The sequence below is a fragment of the Megascapheus bottae genome, chromosome 17 (assembly GCF_031878675.1).
Source record: "Megascapheus bottae isolate mThoBot1 chromosome 17, mThoBot2.hap1, whole genome shotgun sequence".
Lineage (NCBI taxonomy): Eukaryota > Metazoa > Chordata > Mammalia > Rodentia > Geomyidae > Megascapheus > Megascapheus bottae.
In genome coordinates, this window is record NC_143525.1 from 19,028,671 (window position 1) to 19,044,331 (window position 15,661).

Below are 15,661 nucleotides of genomic sequence, written 5' to 3' on the forward strand. Positions count from 1 at the left end.
AAATGCAGAAGAGCCAACTCAGGGCTGGTTCTCCTTAAACCCCTCGTCTTGAGAGCCTTCTCTTTAAATATAGGACACTGAAAATCTCAGTGAGAGGCAAACCAGTTCTCTAAATTCTTCCCTGAGAAGAGCAACAGAAAGGGCTTTTCACAGACAGATCTCTTCCCATGGGCTTCCTTTATCTTTGAAGAGTTGGGGGAATCTAGGATTTGGCTCATGAAATCCCAATGGAGATAGAAGCCAGGCTCTAGGCCAGGCAGGGGCTAAAGAAAGGGCTCTGCTTTACCTTGATGTCTATCTCCGAGTACATCTTCCGCAGATCGTGCATCACACAGTCTAGGTAGAGCTCCCCAGTGCCCAGAATCACATGTTCACCAGACTCTTCCACCTGAAATACAATATCCCATATAGTGACTGTTCTAGTCTCTTCAAGGCAGCTCACAAGAGGTTGGGTACCAACCAGGCAGTCCTCAAGACATCAGGACCACTCAGCATAGTGCTACTGGGTATGAAATTATTGCCTTTATTCTTTTAAGGAAAACCCTACTCTATGTCCATGGATACAACTTGATCCTTCTGACTTGGCTGGCTGCTTAGACACAAGAATGTAGCCGGGAGTTTGGCTTAGTGGTAGAGTGCTTGCCTAATATGTACAAAGACCTGGGTTTGATTCCTTGGTACCACATACATAGAAAAAAGCCAGAAATGGTGCTGAGGCTCAAGTGGTAGAGCTCTAGCCTTGAGAAAACCCAAGGACAGTGCTCAGGCCCTGAGCTCAAGCCCAGGACTGGCAAAGCAAAAGAATGTTTGCTGGCAGATTCAAGAATGTACAGGGTGGGGCAGGGAGTTTGGCCTAGTGGTAGAGTGCTTGCCTAGCATGCACGAAGATCCAGGTTCGATTTCATGGTACCACATATGTAGAAAAAAGCTGGAAGTGATGCTGAGGCTCAAGTGGTAGAGGTCTAGCTTTGAGAAAGTCCAAGGACAGGGCTCAGGCCCTGAGCTCAAGCCCAGGAACTGGCAAAAAAAAAAAAAAAAAAGAATGTACAGGGTACCAGGAGTTTGGCCTAGTGGTAGAGTGCTTGCCTAGCATGCACAAATATCTGGGTTTGATTCCTCAATACAACACATAGAAAAAGCCATAAGTGCCTATAATCCTAGCTATTCAGGAGGCTGAGATCTAAGGATCTCCATTCAAAGCTAGCCCGGGCATTAAAGAAGAATGTGAGACTCTTATCTCCAATTAATCACTAGAAAATGGGAAGTGAGGCCCTGGCTCAGGGTTAGGGCAGTAGCCTTGAAGCTGAAGAGCTCAGGGACAATGCCCAGGCCCAGGGGTAGAGAGGTGGTAGCCTTGAGCTGAAGAGCCCAAGGACAGTGCCCTGAGTTCAAGCTCCAGGAGTGGCAAAAAAAAAAGGGGGGGGGGGTGGTAAAGGAATTACTCACTTGTCTAGGAAATCAATTCAAAGGGTATTCCTCAAGGAAAATCCCTAAAGACATTTTTTTCCCCCCTAGAGCCGAGGACTGAACTCAGGGCCTTGCACTTGCCAGGCAAGGGCCCTTCTGCTGAGCTAAATCCCCAACCCTCCTAAAAACATTTTTGAGAAACATACACATCCATGCACACTCTCTTGCATGTGGTTTCTGACACAAGTGGCACAAAACAGCCAGAGTAAGTAGGGCATGGATGTTGCTGCAGATCTCAGACATACCTTGGTTGTAAGGGATGGATAGCTCTTATTGACCTTGCGCAAGCCATCAAGCATCTTAGGCAGCTCTGAAGGGTTGACAGGCTCCACAGCAATCTTGATAACAGATGTAGTATTGAACTTCAAAGGCCGGAAAATCTGAGCCTGAGGTCCAAAACACAGAAATGCGGGCATCTTAGCAAAGTAGGCATAAGGGTACAGGAATAAGAGGGAATGAATCTGGGCTTACACTTATAATCCTAGCTACTCAAGAGGCTGAGTAGAAGATTACTGTTCACACCTAGCTGGAACTGAAGTCTGTGACACTCTATTGCAAGTAAGAGAGTACCAGCCATGCTCATGCAAACTGAGCCAAAGCATAAGGCACTGGTTTAAGCCATAGTACTAGAAAAAAAGAGAGAACAGACTGAGGACTTGCTTAGGGTCAGATGTTTCTCAGCCAGAAGCTATGGGGACAATCTGAAAGGCCACTACTTCCCAGATGTTTTGGCAGAAAAAGGAGAGGTAGAAATAGTCATGGTGACATATACTTAAAATTCCAGCTACTTGGGAAACATGCAGAGGAATTTTGAGTTTGGGCCAGATAAGCAAAGTTATTAAGAGTCTACCCAAAAACAACAAAAACAAAAATGCTAGGTGTATGGTTCAAGTGCTAGAATATAAGGCCTTGGATCCAATCCCTACTTTTCTCTTTCCCATTCCATCCCCCACCCCCCAAAAGAGAGAGAAGTAGGAAACAAAAAGACTGTCTAATCCCTAGTATTAGCACAAAACATAGTGAGAATGCAGTAGGGTAAGAACTAGGAGGCTGAGCCTAGGCTGGAACTCAGAAGTAGCAGTGACTCTGGGTTAGAGCCCTTGAGTTCCACTGGATTTGCTCGGATTTGCTCACATGTACTATGGTCCCCTGAGCCCCTCTAGCTTAAGCCCATCCAGCTGGCCTCTTTAGAAACCCTACCTCCTCATTGCCTCTAGGTTCAGTTATGGTTGCTGTCTTCACAATCGGTTGATCAACACCTTCAATCAGAACCCAGTTGCCTGCAGGAACACGGTTCACCTCAATGTGGTACCTGGGGCAACAAAAAGCCATGGAACTTAGGCACATTTCATAAAAATGTATAGGCTATGGGCTAGGAACAGAAGTAAGCAAAACACATACATTCTAGCTGGGGAGTGATACAATGATCATATAAGCACAAATACATGGTAAGTACAAAAAAAGTGTTTTCATACTTCAAAAATATAATTTTAATTGGAAGCTCATGGTAAAAAAAAAAAAATTGCTCAAGGTGTCAAGTATTAAGGGAATGCAGAAGCCACTCAATTTTCCAAGCTCTTTGATTTTTCCCAGCCATCACTGAGGCAGAGCAGCCATATTAAGGACAGGACTGCCTTCATTCTGGACTGTCAACTGAGATGCCAGACTTACAAACTGACAAGTACAAGGATGCTATAAAAGATACAAAAACGCCTTTGGTCTTGCCAAAGAATAAACAAAAGAGGTTGGAAACAATTTCTTTTGGGGAAAAACATGAGGGTCATAATAGAAATAGAAAAATAATTAAACTGGAAATCTTGCTACAAAATTTTAGTAAACCGAAATGAAAGAAAAGGAAGGCTAGTGGCATTATCCTAATAGAAGCTGCCCTTTGTCTTAAGCAACCTTAAAAGTTGACAGATCTGCTGTGAGGTATATCTTATCCATACTAAGTGGGGCCAGGCAACTACTATATTTTCTTTATCCCAGAACATTCAATCCCAGGATAGTGAATAATACAAGCACCTTGCCCAAGGCCCAGTGCTCTTGCTGTCGGTACCTGGCCACAGAGATCCAAAGACGGCCCACAGTGCATATCTGGGAGTCTTCCTCATCCTCTAACGTGTAATTCTCCCCTAGCACCTTGACAGGCTGCCCAGCATGAATTGTACCACTCAGCACCCGGCCAAAAGCATGAAACTGAACTCCATCATCTGTACTATACATCTTAGTAGTATGGCACATGAGAGGACCCTGGAGGAGGGAACAGAATCAAGTTTCAACCACATGTACCCTATTGTTAAGAATCCCTGTCTCCTCCTCCCTTGACAGCAATGACATGAGTTCTATAAGGAGAAGCCCAACCAAAAGATTGTATGGTAGTTGTCTGGAAAAAATCTAAACCATGCATTATCCTTTCTTGCTAACAAGGGGTTAACAGGAGAAATAAGCATAGAAAATTTTTTTCTTTTTCAGAAAAGGACAGTAACTGAGGGTCAAAGGAGAAGACAAGTGAGTTTAGAATGGAAGACTGGACTGATAATCAAGATTACCTGTCGTAAATTTCCTGAGAATAGAACTCACAATTCTCAATCTACTATATGCTTATAAAGATAAACTGGGGCCCGGAATTTGGCCTACTGGTAGAGTGCTTGCCTAGCATGCATGAAGACCCAGGTTTGATTCCCTTGTGGGTACCACATCCATAGAAAAAGCTGGAAATGGTGCTGTGGCTCAAGTGGTAGAGCACTAGCCTTGAGAAAGCCCAAGGACAGTTACTTAGGCCCTGAGTTCAAGCCCCAGGACTGGAAAAAAAAAAACAAAAACATAAACAAGATTGCCCAATTAATTGGTAGAAAAGATGTTTTTGTTTTTGGATGCCTGGAGGTAAGGAAGGCCTATATCCCAAGCCCTGGGAAGAGGTTTTCTGACACCAGGACTGATAAAATGAACTTCTGGCTGAATCTTTACTCTCTGCAAGGTACCACGCTAAAGACCTTGAACCCCTTCCTTAATCTTCTTTAATTCTTGACTTATTTTATTTTTTATTTTTTGCCAGTCCTAGGCTTAAGCTCAGGGCATGAGCACTGTCCTTGGATTTTTATCAAGGCTAGAACTCTACCACTTGAGCCTCAGCACCACTTCTGGCTTTTTCTAAGTATGTGGTACCGAGGAATCGAACCTGGGTCTTCGTGCATGCTTGGCAAGCATTCTACCACTGGGCCAAGCTCTCAGCCCTCTTCTTTAATTCTTATAACCACCACCCACATACTATCCTCATATTACAGATCATGACCTTCAGATTCAGGAAGTATGAGCAATGTCTCCGAGGTCACATCAGTAGTACTGGCAACAGTACTGAAATCCAGCCTGACTCTTGTCACGGGGGGGGGGGGGGGGGGGGGGGAGGGGGGGTGTGTTTGTGTGGGATGGGGGGACAGGCAAGGATGGTAAAGAAATCAAATCTCTCAAGCCTGGATATTAGAAATGCCCATATAGGAGGGAGGCTAGGGAGTCACACTTTCTTACATCAGGGTCACAGTCACTCATCGCCTCGCCAAGGTCAGAGTCTACACCTCCAGTGTAGGTGTGCTCAATCTTGGGCTTGGCGCCCACCTTTGGAGAAGGGATATGCTGTACACACATGTCCACAAAGCCTGTGAAGAGAGAAGAGAACACTGTTAGAACATACTCTCATAAGGGGAAGTGGGCAGCAATTCTGGACTCAACATAACAGCCAGAAAGCTAACCATGAGGGATCTAGCATGCATAAAGCCTTGGATTCAATCCCTTGGAATCACATAAACAGAAAAAGCTAAAAGTAGCACTGTGGCTCAAGTGGCAAGAGTGCTAGCCTTGAGCAAAATAAGCTTAGGGACAGTGTCCACGTGTGGAGCTCAATCCCCAGGAAAAAGAAAGAAAAAGAAAGAAAGAAATGAAGGAAGGAAGGAAATAGAGAACAAAGAAAGACTGGAACATAACGGCCAAGAAACAAAAATAAAACTCCAGAAATGAAGGAAGGAAGGAAATAGAGAACAAAGAAAGACTGGAACATAACGGCCAAGAAATAAAAATAAAACTTCAGATCTTTTTTAGACAACCAAATGCTCTTTCTACTTGGCTATGTGACTTAAGAAAGAGATAGGAGAGGAATATAGGGTTTTTAAAGGAAACTGGGTTGCAATCCAAGTTTCTCAAGTCACAGCCTATGCTTTCTCCACTATTTCACATCTATATACATCTACTTTTCTGACTTTCCCCACAGCAAATCCACTGGAACTAGGTCTACCTTCTCTATCTTTCACTTTCATGTGCCTCCTGGTTGGAAAAATCTAATTTCTTTTTTTTTTCTTTCGTGGGGCTTGAACTCTGGGCCTGGGCACTGTCCCTGAGCTCTTCAGCTCAAGGTTACCGCCCTATCCCCTGAGCCACAGCACCACTTCTGGTTTTCTAGTGGTTAACTGGAGATACGATTCTCATGGACTTTAGTGTCCGGCCTGGTTTGGAACTGCAATCCTTAGATCTCAGCCTCATGAGAGGCTAAATCACAGGCAGGAGCCACTGTGCCTCGCATGATACCATCTATTAAATAAAGCGGCTAGTAAAAAACAAAACAAAAGGGGCCGGGAGTTTGGCCTAGTGGTAGAGTGCTTGCCTAGCATGCACGAAGACCCGGGTTCAATTCCTCGGTACCACATACATAGAAAAAAGCCAGAAATGGTGCTGAGGCTCAAGTGGTAGAGCTCTAGCCTTGAGAAAGTCCAAGGACAGTGCTCAGGCCCTGAGCTCAAGCCCAGGACTGGCAAAAAAACAAAAAAACAAAAACCAAACCACTACAGTTTAAGAGTCTCAAAGCTGGGCACCAGTGGATCACACCTGTAATCCTAGCCACACAGGAGGCTGAGATCTGAGGACTGTAGCTCAAATCCAGCGCCAGGCAGGAAAGTCTATCAGTCTCTTATCTCCAATTAACCACAAAAAGCTCAACATGTTGCTATGGATCAAGTGGTAGGACACAAAAAAAGCAAAACCTAGGGACAGTGCCTAGGACCAGAGTTCAAGTCCCAGAATGGGCAAAACAAACAAACAAAAAACCTTTTAGAACTCTGGCGACCACTGCAGGTAAGGAGAGCTCTCATGTACTTGTGGCAGCACCAACAGAAGATAATGTTAAGATCCATGAGCTCTTTCTCACCTGTGAACTCTCCAAAGAATTTTTTGCAGACCAGCCTGAGCAAAGGGCGGATGTTCAGCTTCAGCTCCTCCTTGGTGAGATGGATGCCAAGCTCATCCAGGGTCCTTGGGAGACTGGTGTCTACATCCCCTACCACCTATGAACACATCAGACACTAGGTTAGCTTCAGTATGAGATATAGAAGAGAATGAAGAGCTTCAGTATGAGATATAGAAGAGAATGAAGGGGACCAAAAGGCTGAAGAGCAATTTTTACAGAGAGAACTCTAGGCAACAATAGCTTGGTTTCAGGAAACCTCTTCAAATCAAACTCCCAATCTGGCTAATAAACCAAACATTCAGCTTTATTACTGTGAGTGCTGCCTCCTGGTGTCTGCAAAGCAGTATTGCTTTCACTTAGGAAATCCCTCAACCCCCTTACTTAGGAGATAGCTCAAATTTAGAGACCAGTGCACTGGAAGGAACCAAAAAAGGCCACCTAACAGTCCATTCTGTCAGAACAGGGCCAACCTAAATCATTCTCACTAGACTCAAGGTCTCTACTCAGACAGATTCTATAAATTTCTTTTATTAATACATTTCAGTCAACATGAAATACAAAGTGTTTTTCAGCACTGATAAACTTTTACTCATTATTTTGTCTTGTTGCTATGTTTTGTTCTGTTATTGACTGGAATGACCACACACATACTAAGAATGTGTCCTCTGTGTGTGGTAAACACCTGCACATTTTATTACTGTTTAAGGAGAGAAGCCTGTATTCAAATTCCTGTATGATATTTTTATCCTGATAGTCCTGTACTTCATTTTTGGGGGGGAGGAAGGGGGGAGAGACAGTTCTGGGGCTTTAATTTAGGGATTACACACTGTTCCTGAGATTCTTTTGCTCAAGGTTAGCACTCTACAACTTGAGCCCCAGTGCCACTTCTTGCTTTTTCAGTTTGTATGTGGTACTGAGGAATCAAACCCAGGACTTCGTGTATGATAGGCAAGTATTCTACCACTAAGCCACATTCCCAGCCCCTTAGCATATTTTTTTTGTTTCATTAGCATATATTAACTATACAAAGGACTTTTCCATATATGCATTCAATACTTTGAGTTGACCCTTCTTCCTTTTTTTTTTTTTTTTTGGTGGGTCATGGGGCTTGAACTCAGCCTGGGCACTGTCCCTGAGCTCTTCAGCTCAAGGCTACCATACTACCCCTGGGCCTGGGTGCTGTCCCTGAGCTCTTCAGCTCAATGCTACTACCCTACCCTTGAGCCAACCCCCACTTCCCATTTTCTAGAGGTTAGTTGAAGAGTCTCAGGTCCTTTTGTGCCCAGGCTGGCTTTGAACCTTGATCCTCAGATCTCAGCCTCCTGTGTAGCTAAGATTACAGGTGTGAGCCACCATGCCCAGGTGAGTTGACCCTTCTATTTTCCACTTTAACCAATTTTTAGTGGGTTTCATTAACCTATTTTCATACATTTATATGAAGTATGTCAATCAAAATCATTTCCCCATAACATTCTTCTTTGCTCAATCGCTACCACTTGTTTCCCTTCCCAAACAGTCCCAGTTTTACATTTACAGTTCTGTCCTTTAAGAAGTACAAATTCATTTCAGTATAAATTGGCGGGATGGAAAGGACCTCTAGGATATAGAAACAAAAGCCATATAATGAGTGCTTATTGTCCTTAACGTACTATGTTATCTCTCATCTCTTTTGCTTTCCCTTGGTTATCTCATATTGTTACAGTATCTCACTTTGTTATCTGATATATTGGACATATTTGTATTTGGTTATTTGAAATTGGATAGGGAAGGGGGGAAAACAAGATGAGGGTGGGGGTGGGGGGGAGGGAAATGAGGACCAAGACATGAGAAAGGGCATCAATGTACGTGAATTAATGTACCTTCTATCTGGCAAATATAATGTAACCCTTCTATTAATTACAATAAAAAATATATGAAAAACAAAACAAAACAAAAATTGGCGGGATGGAAGTGTGGCCTAGTGGTAGAACATCTTACAAGTTTAATCTTATTTTTAATAATTACTGATGTCCTTTCAATCTGCCAAACACCATATATGATCATGCTCAGAATGGACATTACAATAAAGTCACATAACAATACTTCCTAGATTCTTTTTTAACGTAGACAGTCTCACTATGTTGCCCAAGTTGGTCAGGTATGCTCAGGTGATCTCCCTACTTCAGTCTCCTAAGTAGCTGAACTTACAGGCATACAGCACCATGCCCAGAACTGGGGTTTAAACTCAGGACCTTGCCCTCTCATTCAGCTTTTTCTGCTCATGGTTGACACTCTACCCGTTGAGTCATATATCCACTCTTGATTTTTTGCTAGGTAGAGGAAAGAGTCTTGATTTATCTGTTCAAGTGGACTTAAAAACTACAATTTTTGCTTAGGCTGGATTACAAGTGTGAGCCACCAGTGCCCAGCTGCAGCCAGGAATTTTTGTTTTGTTTTGTTTTGCTAGTCCTGGGGCTCAAACTCAGGGCCTAGGCACTGTCTTTGGGCTTTCTCAAGGCTAGAGCTCTACCACTTGAGTCACAGCACTTCTTTTGTGTTTTTCTATGTATGTGGTACACAGAATTGAACCCAGGGCTTCAAGCATGCTAGGCAAGCACTCTACCACTAGACCATGCTCCTAGCCCCCAAGACTTTTTTATTTTTTTTTAAATTATTATAAAGGGGGCCGGGAGTTTGGCCTAGTGGTAGAGTGCTTGCCTAGCATGCTTGAAGACCTGGGTTTGACTCCTCGGTACCACATACATAGAAAAAAGCCAGAAGTGGTGCTGAGGCTCAAGTGGTAGAGCTCTAGCCTTGAGAAAGCCCAAGGACCGTGCCCAGGCCCTGAGTTCAAGCCCCAGGACTGGCAAAAAAAAAAAAAAAAATCAGTTGGTTTTCTGAATAGTGAGCATATGTCCACATATATTTTCTAGGTTATGCCTGCCCACCCGCCAGCCCTCTCTCTCTCTCCCTCCCTTCCTTTCTTCCTTTGTCGTGGGGCTTGAACTCTGGGCCTGGGCACTGTCCCTAAGGTCTTCAGCTCAAGGTTACCACTCTACCACTTGAGCCACAGTGCTACTTCTAGTTTTCTGGTGGTTAATTAGAGATAAGTCTCATGGAGCTGGGCACCAGCTACTCATACCTTAATCCTAGCTACTCAGGAGGCTGAGATCTAAGGATCGCAGTTCAAAGCCAACCTGGGCACTAAAGTCCATGAGACTCCTATCTCCGATTAACTACCAGAAAACTAGAAGTGGCGCTGTGGCTCAACTCAGTAGAGTGGTAGCCTTGAGCTGAATAGGCCAGCTATAGCAACCAGGCCAGAGTTCCAGCCCCACAACTGACCAAAAAAAAAAAAGTTTCATGAACTTTGAACCTTGATCCTCAGATCTCAGCCTCCTAAGTAGCTAGGATTATAGGTATGAGCCACCGGTGCCTATATATGCCTTTTCTTTCTTTTCTACCTCCTGTGTTCCTCAAATTTATATAGCATTATTGGTATTAACAATATTGTATTCTAGATGTGAAATTTTTTTTTTTTTTGGCCAGTCCTGGGCCTTGAACTCAGGGCCTGAGCACTGTCCTTGGGCTTTCTCAAGGCTAGAGCTCTACCACTTGGGCCACAGCTCCATTTGCGGCTTTTTCTAGGTATATGTGGTACCGAGGAATCGAACCCAGGTCTTCATGCATGCTAGGTAAGCACTCTACCACTAGGCCAAAGCCCCGGCCTAGATGTGATTATTTATTTATTTATTTTCCAGTCCTGGGCTTGGGCTCAGGGCTTGAGCACTGTCCCTGGACTTTCTCAAGGCTAGGGCTCTACCACTTGAGTCACAGCACCTCTTCTGGCTTTTTGCTACGTATGTGGTACTGAGGAATCGAACCCGGGTCTTCACGCATGCATGGCAAGCACTCTACCACTAGGCCAAACTGCTGGCCCCAGATGTGAAAGATTTTTAATAAACAACTGGTAACCATTTTCATCCTACTAAAACAAGCTACGCTAGAGCAGAGAAGAAACTTGAGTTTACCAGCTTTTCCACCTTGTCATGACACTTACCTGAGCAAGGATCTTATAAAGGGGCTCCAAGATAAACTCCACGAAGCTTCTCTGGGAGCTGCTAGTTGGGGCCTTTTTTGTGAATTTTCGCCTAGAGAGAAAACTTCTTTGAATGACACAGGTGATAGAAGGCAACAAGGGTACACTGCTTAAACTATTAATCGAAGTAGCACTCAAATAGAGGTATATGTATGTGGTCATAGTCTCAAGATGTCTAAGAATACATGTTATAGCTCTCCTGTATGCCTCAGCTGAGCTTAAATATACTCAGGAAAAAGATTCTCATCCAAATTCAGCTCACAATGTCAACTTACTCAGGACAGGAGAAAGAGCAGTTTTAGTCTATTTATGCAAAAAGTAGGTTATTTTAATATTTTGCTGGTCCTAGGGCTTGAATTCTGGGCATGGTGCTGGCTCTAAACTACTTTTGCTGAAGTGCTCTACCACTTGAGCCACAGCACCTATTCTGGCCTTTTCTGAATAGTTTATCAGAGACAAAGTTTTATGGACTTTCCTGCCTAGGCTGGCTTCAAACCATAATTCTCAGATCTCAGCCTCTCAGCTGAGTAGCTAGGATTACAAGCATGAACTACTTGTACCCAGCAAAAAGTAGGTTTTAATCTTAGGAACTCTTAACTGCCCTTGTTTACTGGGATGCTAGAAAGCAAACTCACACCCTTATTTTACTTACGTTTTAGGGTTGAAGTAGATGTCACCCCAGAGTCTTTTAGCAAATTCCTGATAATTAATGTCACCTATAGAAGAAGCCACATAATTATAATCTACCTAGCACAGTGTTGGCTGAAATTCTGTTTCAGGTGTTGCAAGCAGGAATTCTAACAGAATCCTTTCTTTCTAGAATCTAGACATTTCCTTCTAATACACAGGAAGACATGGCTACTGAGGTATGAAGAACAGGCTGGGCCTGTTGTGAGAGTCAAAAGTGAGAACCTAGGTTACTTCTTTTCCAACAAGTGCAGGACTGAGCTGTGAACAAGGACATGGTCTGTAACTTCCTAATGGGACAGGCTCAAAATGCCTGTCTGTGTCATCTGCCTTCATCTTTTCTGCAGGTAGAGCATAATGGCTTATTTTTTTCGATATACCTATAAGGTGTACTCTGTTGCTTCTACAGGCTACCTGCCAGATGCAGCATGGGCATGAAGCTCTGCCAAATCCTAAGTCTGGCAGGCCATTGCCACGTCTCTAGAGAGAAAATACTAGAGCCAGCGTTGTTCTCATCTTATATCAACTAATATTAGTTTGATTTCAATGCAAAACCTGGTCAGACTGAACCAAGCAAATATGGTATTCAAGGATATATTCATCAACCTGGAGAATGAATACCAGTGGATTTGAACTCAAAGTTTTATGCTGGCTATGGCAGGCACTCTACCTCTTGAGCCTCCAGCTCAATTATGGTATTTATTTATACATTCCAGGATCAGAAAAAAAAAAAAAAAAAAGAGCAGATCTGGAAGTTGGCAAGAATAATTCCTATTCCACAAATCTTGTCTCACTCAATTTCTATTTTTTTCTTCTCTCTTCCTTTTTTTTTTTTTTTTTTTTTGCGGGGGTGGGGGTGGGGGTGTCATGGGGCTTAAACTTGGCCTGGCACTGTTCCTGAGTTCCGTTTTCTAGAGGTTAATTGGAGATAAGAGTCTCAGGTCCTTTTGTGTCTGGGCTGGGTTTGAATCTTGATCCTCAGATCTCAGCTTCCAGAGTAGCTAGGATTATAGGCGTGAGCCCCCATACCCGGCTCATTCTCTCTCTTTTGTACGAGGGCCTTGTACTTCCTTGGCTAGCACTGTACCACTTAAGCAATACCTCCAGCCCTTTTTTTGGTGCCAGTCCTGGGGCTTGAACTCAGGGCCTGAGCACTGTCCTTGGGCTTTTTTTCCCCTCAAGGCTAGAGCTCTGCTATTTGAGCTACAGCTTTGTGTATGGTACCGAGGAATCGAACCTGGGTCTTCTGCATGCTAGGCAAGCATTCTACCACTAGGCCAAACTCCCTGCCCCAGGCCTGCTTTTACATTTACACACACACACACACCACACACACACATGCACACACACTTTTTTTTTCCTGGCCAATCCCGGGTCTTGAACTCAGAACTTGGGCTATCTCTGAATTTCTTTATACTCAAGGCTAGCAGTTTACCATATGAGACATAATACCACTCCCAGCTTTTTCTGAGTAGTTTATCAGAGATGAATCTCACAGACTTTCATACCCAGGCTGGCTTCAAACCATGAACCTCAGATCTCAGCCTCCTGAGTAGCTAAGATTACAGATGTAGGCCACCAGCACCTGGCTCCAGCTAGGTTTGTTTGTTTTTTCTTTTTCTTTTTGCCAGTCCTGGGCTTGAGCTCAGGGCCTGAGCATTGTCCTTGGACTTTCTCAAGATTAAAGGTCTACCACTTGAGCCTCAGCACCACTTCCAGCTTTTTTCTATGTATGTAGTACCAAAGAATTGAACCCAGGTCTTCATACATGCTTGGCAAGCACTCTACCACTAGGCCAAACTCCCGGCCCTCCAGCTAGGTTTTTATTCTTAAAAAGAGCTCCCTTTTCTACTTCTTCCTAATCACATTTATTTATTTATTTCCAGTCCCAGTGCTTGAATTCAGGACCTGAGCAGTCTTTGGGCTTTCTCAAGGCTCTACCATTTGAGCCACAGCACCACTTCCAGCTTTTTGTATGTATATGGTACCAAGGAATTGATCCCGGGTCTTCACCCATGCTATAGGGCAAGCACTAGGCCAAACTCTTAGCCCATATTTACTTAGTTTGTTTGGTTAGCCTAAGAGAAGGAGCTTGACATCTAAAATGAAACCCAAATTTGATAGTATCAAGTGATAAAATGCTCTCTCTTATGGATGGTGCTGTGACAGGAAGCCAATTTCTGAGCTGTTCAGCAGGAAAGGCACATAGGACTCTGGGGAAGCTAGCAAGACAGGGCGCCAGCCAGAGCTTACCAAAGGTGTCAGCGTAGATCTTGGCAAACGAGCCCAGTGTGAAGCAGATGCTGTACTGGGAGCTGGAGAAGCACACATTGCCCAGGAGCGGGGAAAGAATCAGATTCTCATCGGTGGAATACATGCTGAAACAGAGACCATGGTGAGCCACTGCCAACCTGTGCAGCAGGTTGACACACTGCCAGCACGGAGGGGTAGGAACTCCCCATCACAGCCACTCTCCAGCCTCAGGAGTGGCTTGCATAAGACTCTGATTTGCCAGCAACCTGGTCCAAGAAAGTGACATGATGGAGTTGTTCCCTAACTCCCAGTAACAAGCTGCTTTCCCAGAGCTTGGAACATTCTGCACTGTCTTGGAAAAATTAACAAGAGACAGACAAAGGGAAACCTGGATGACAGAGACAAAAGACTTTGAATGTCCCAAGAATTAATCTAATATGCCAGAGAAGAATATATTCGAGAGAAACTTCAGTTTCACAAATATAGACACATTAAGTCCAACTTAAAAAAAAAGAAAGAAAAAAAAAAGAAGCTTTTCTCCCTTTTCTCATCCTCCCTCCCTCCCTCATTTCCTTCCTTTTTCTTTTTTTAAACCAAGGTTTTGCTATGTATCCCCATCTGGCCTAAAACCTTTTCAATCCTCAAGCTTCCTAATTGCTAGCATATTCAGTTGCCATTCAGCTGTCCTACTCTTTTTTTTTGGTCAGTCCTGGGGTTTGAACTCCAGGCTCGGGTGCTGTCCTGAGCTTTTGTGCTTAATGTTAGTGCTCTATTAGAACCACAGCTCTAATTTTGGCATTTTGTGGTTAATTGGAAAGAAGAGTGACATGAGCTTTTCTGCTTGGCCTAATTTCACGTTGTAGTTCTTAATCTCAGCCTCCTGAGCAGCTAGGATTAGAAGCATGAGCCTCTGGTACCCAGCTGCCCTACTCTTCATTTGGTTTTGTGCTACTAGTTTATATTAAAGCTTTTATTTTATTATTTATTCACTTATTTACATTTTGTATGAGGATAGAACCCAGGACTGTGCACATGCTAAGCAAGTGCTCTTCCACTAAGCTATACATCAATCCCAGACATTTAAATTTAAAAGCCACTGGGAAGCCAAAAAATCCCAAGTTCACTAATATTTGTAAGAAATTTATTTTATACAGTGACCAAATCTACAACCATACCTCTGATGGTACATTATCACACAGAATTTCCTAGTTTAAAAGTCCACTTCTGGGGTTTGTTTTTATTTTTTTTGGCCAGTCCTGGGCTTGAGCTCAGGGCCTGAGAACTGTCCTTGGACTTTCTCAAGGCTAGAGCTCTACCACTTGAGCCTCAGCACCACTTCCAGCTTTTTTTCTATGTATGTGGTACCGAGGAATCAAACCCAGGTCTTCATGCATGCTAGGCAAGCACTTTAACCACTAGGCCAAACTCCCGGTCCCTGTCCTTGGACTTTCTAAAGGCTAGAGATCTACCACTTGAGACTCAGCACCATTTCCAGCTTTTTTTCTATATATGAGGTACCAAGGAATCAAACCTAGGTCTTCGTGCATGCTAGGCAAGCACTCTACCACTAGGCCAAACTCTCAGCCCCATTTCTGGTTCTTTAATGATTAATTGGAGAAGAGTCTCATGGACTTTACTGGCTTTGAATCTTGATCCTCATATCTCAGTCTCCTGAGAAGCTAGGATTACAAGCCTAAGACACCAGCACCTAGCTTGCTTTAGTTATTTTACAAATAGGGTCCTACTTTTATGCCTGGGCTGGGCTGGACCATAATCGTCCTATTTACACATCCTACTATGACAGATCCACACATGCCCAGTTTTTTATTGCTGAGTGGGGGTCTAACTTAACTTTTCACCCAGATCAGCCTTGAACTAAGATCCTCCTAATCTTTGCCTCCCAAGTAAGTGGGATTACAGATATGAGTCACTATACCCTATTA

The 15,661-nt window shown here is 43.7% G+C and overlaps 1 protein-coding gene across 2 annotated transcripts in view; it reads right to left on the reverse strand.

Annotated features, from left to right (window-relative positions):
- Eftud2 (elongation factor Tu GTP binding domain containing 2) overlaps nucleotides 1–15,661 on the reverse strand; it is a 39,638-nt gene that overhangs the window by 6,918 nt on the left and 17,059 nt on the right. For both annotated transcript variants that reach the window (XM_090350053.1, XM_090350052.1), the window contains exons 11-19: nucleotides 13,719–13,843; nucleotides 11,431–11,494; nucleotides 10,740–10,830; nucleotides 6,662–6,797; nucleotides 4,996–5,123; nucleotides 3,527–3,720; nucleotides 2,668–2,779; nucleotides 1,713–1,853; nucleotides 287–388 (exon numbers count right to left, since the gene is read on the reverse strand). In XM_090350053.1, the coding sequence (XP_090206179.1) occupies nucleotides 287–388; nucleotides 1,713–1,853; nucleotides 2,668–2,779; nucleotides 3,527–3,720; nucleotides 4,996–5,123; nucleotides 6,662–6,797; nucleotides 10,740–10,830; nucleotides 11,431–11,494; nucleotides 13,719–13,843 (1,093 nt within the window). The remainder of the gene's footprint in view (nucleotides 1–286; nucleotides 389–1,712; nucleotides 1,854–2,667; nucleotides 2,780–3,526; nucleotides 3,721–4,995; nucleotides 5,124–6,661; nucleotides 6,798–10,739; nucleotides 10,831–11,430; nucleotides 11,495–13,718; nucleotides 13,844–15,661) is intronic.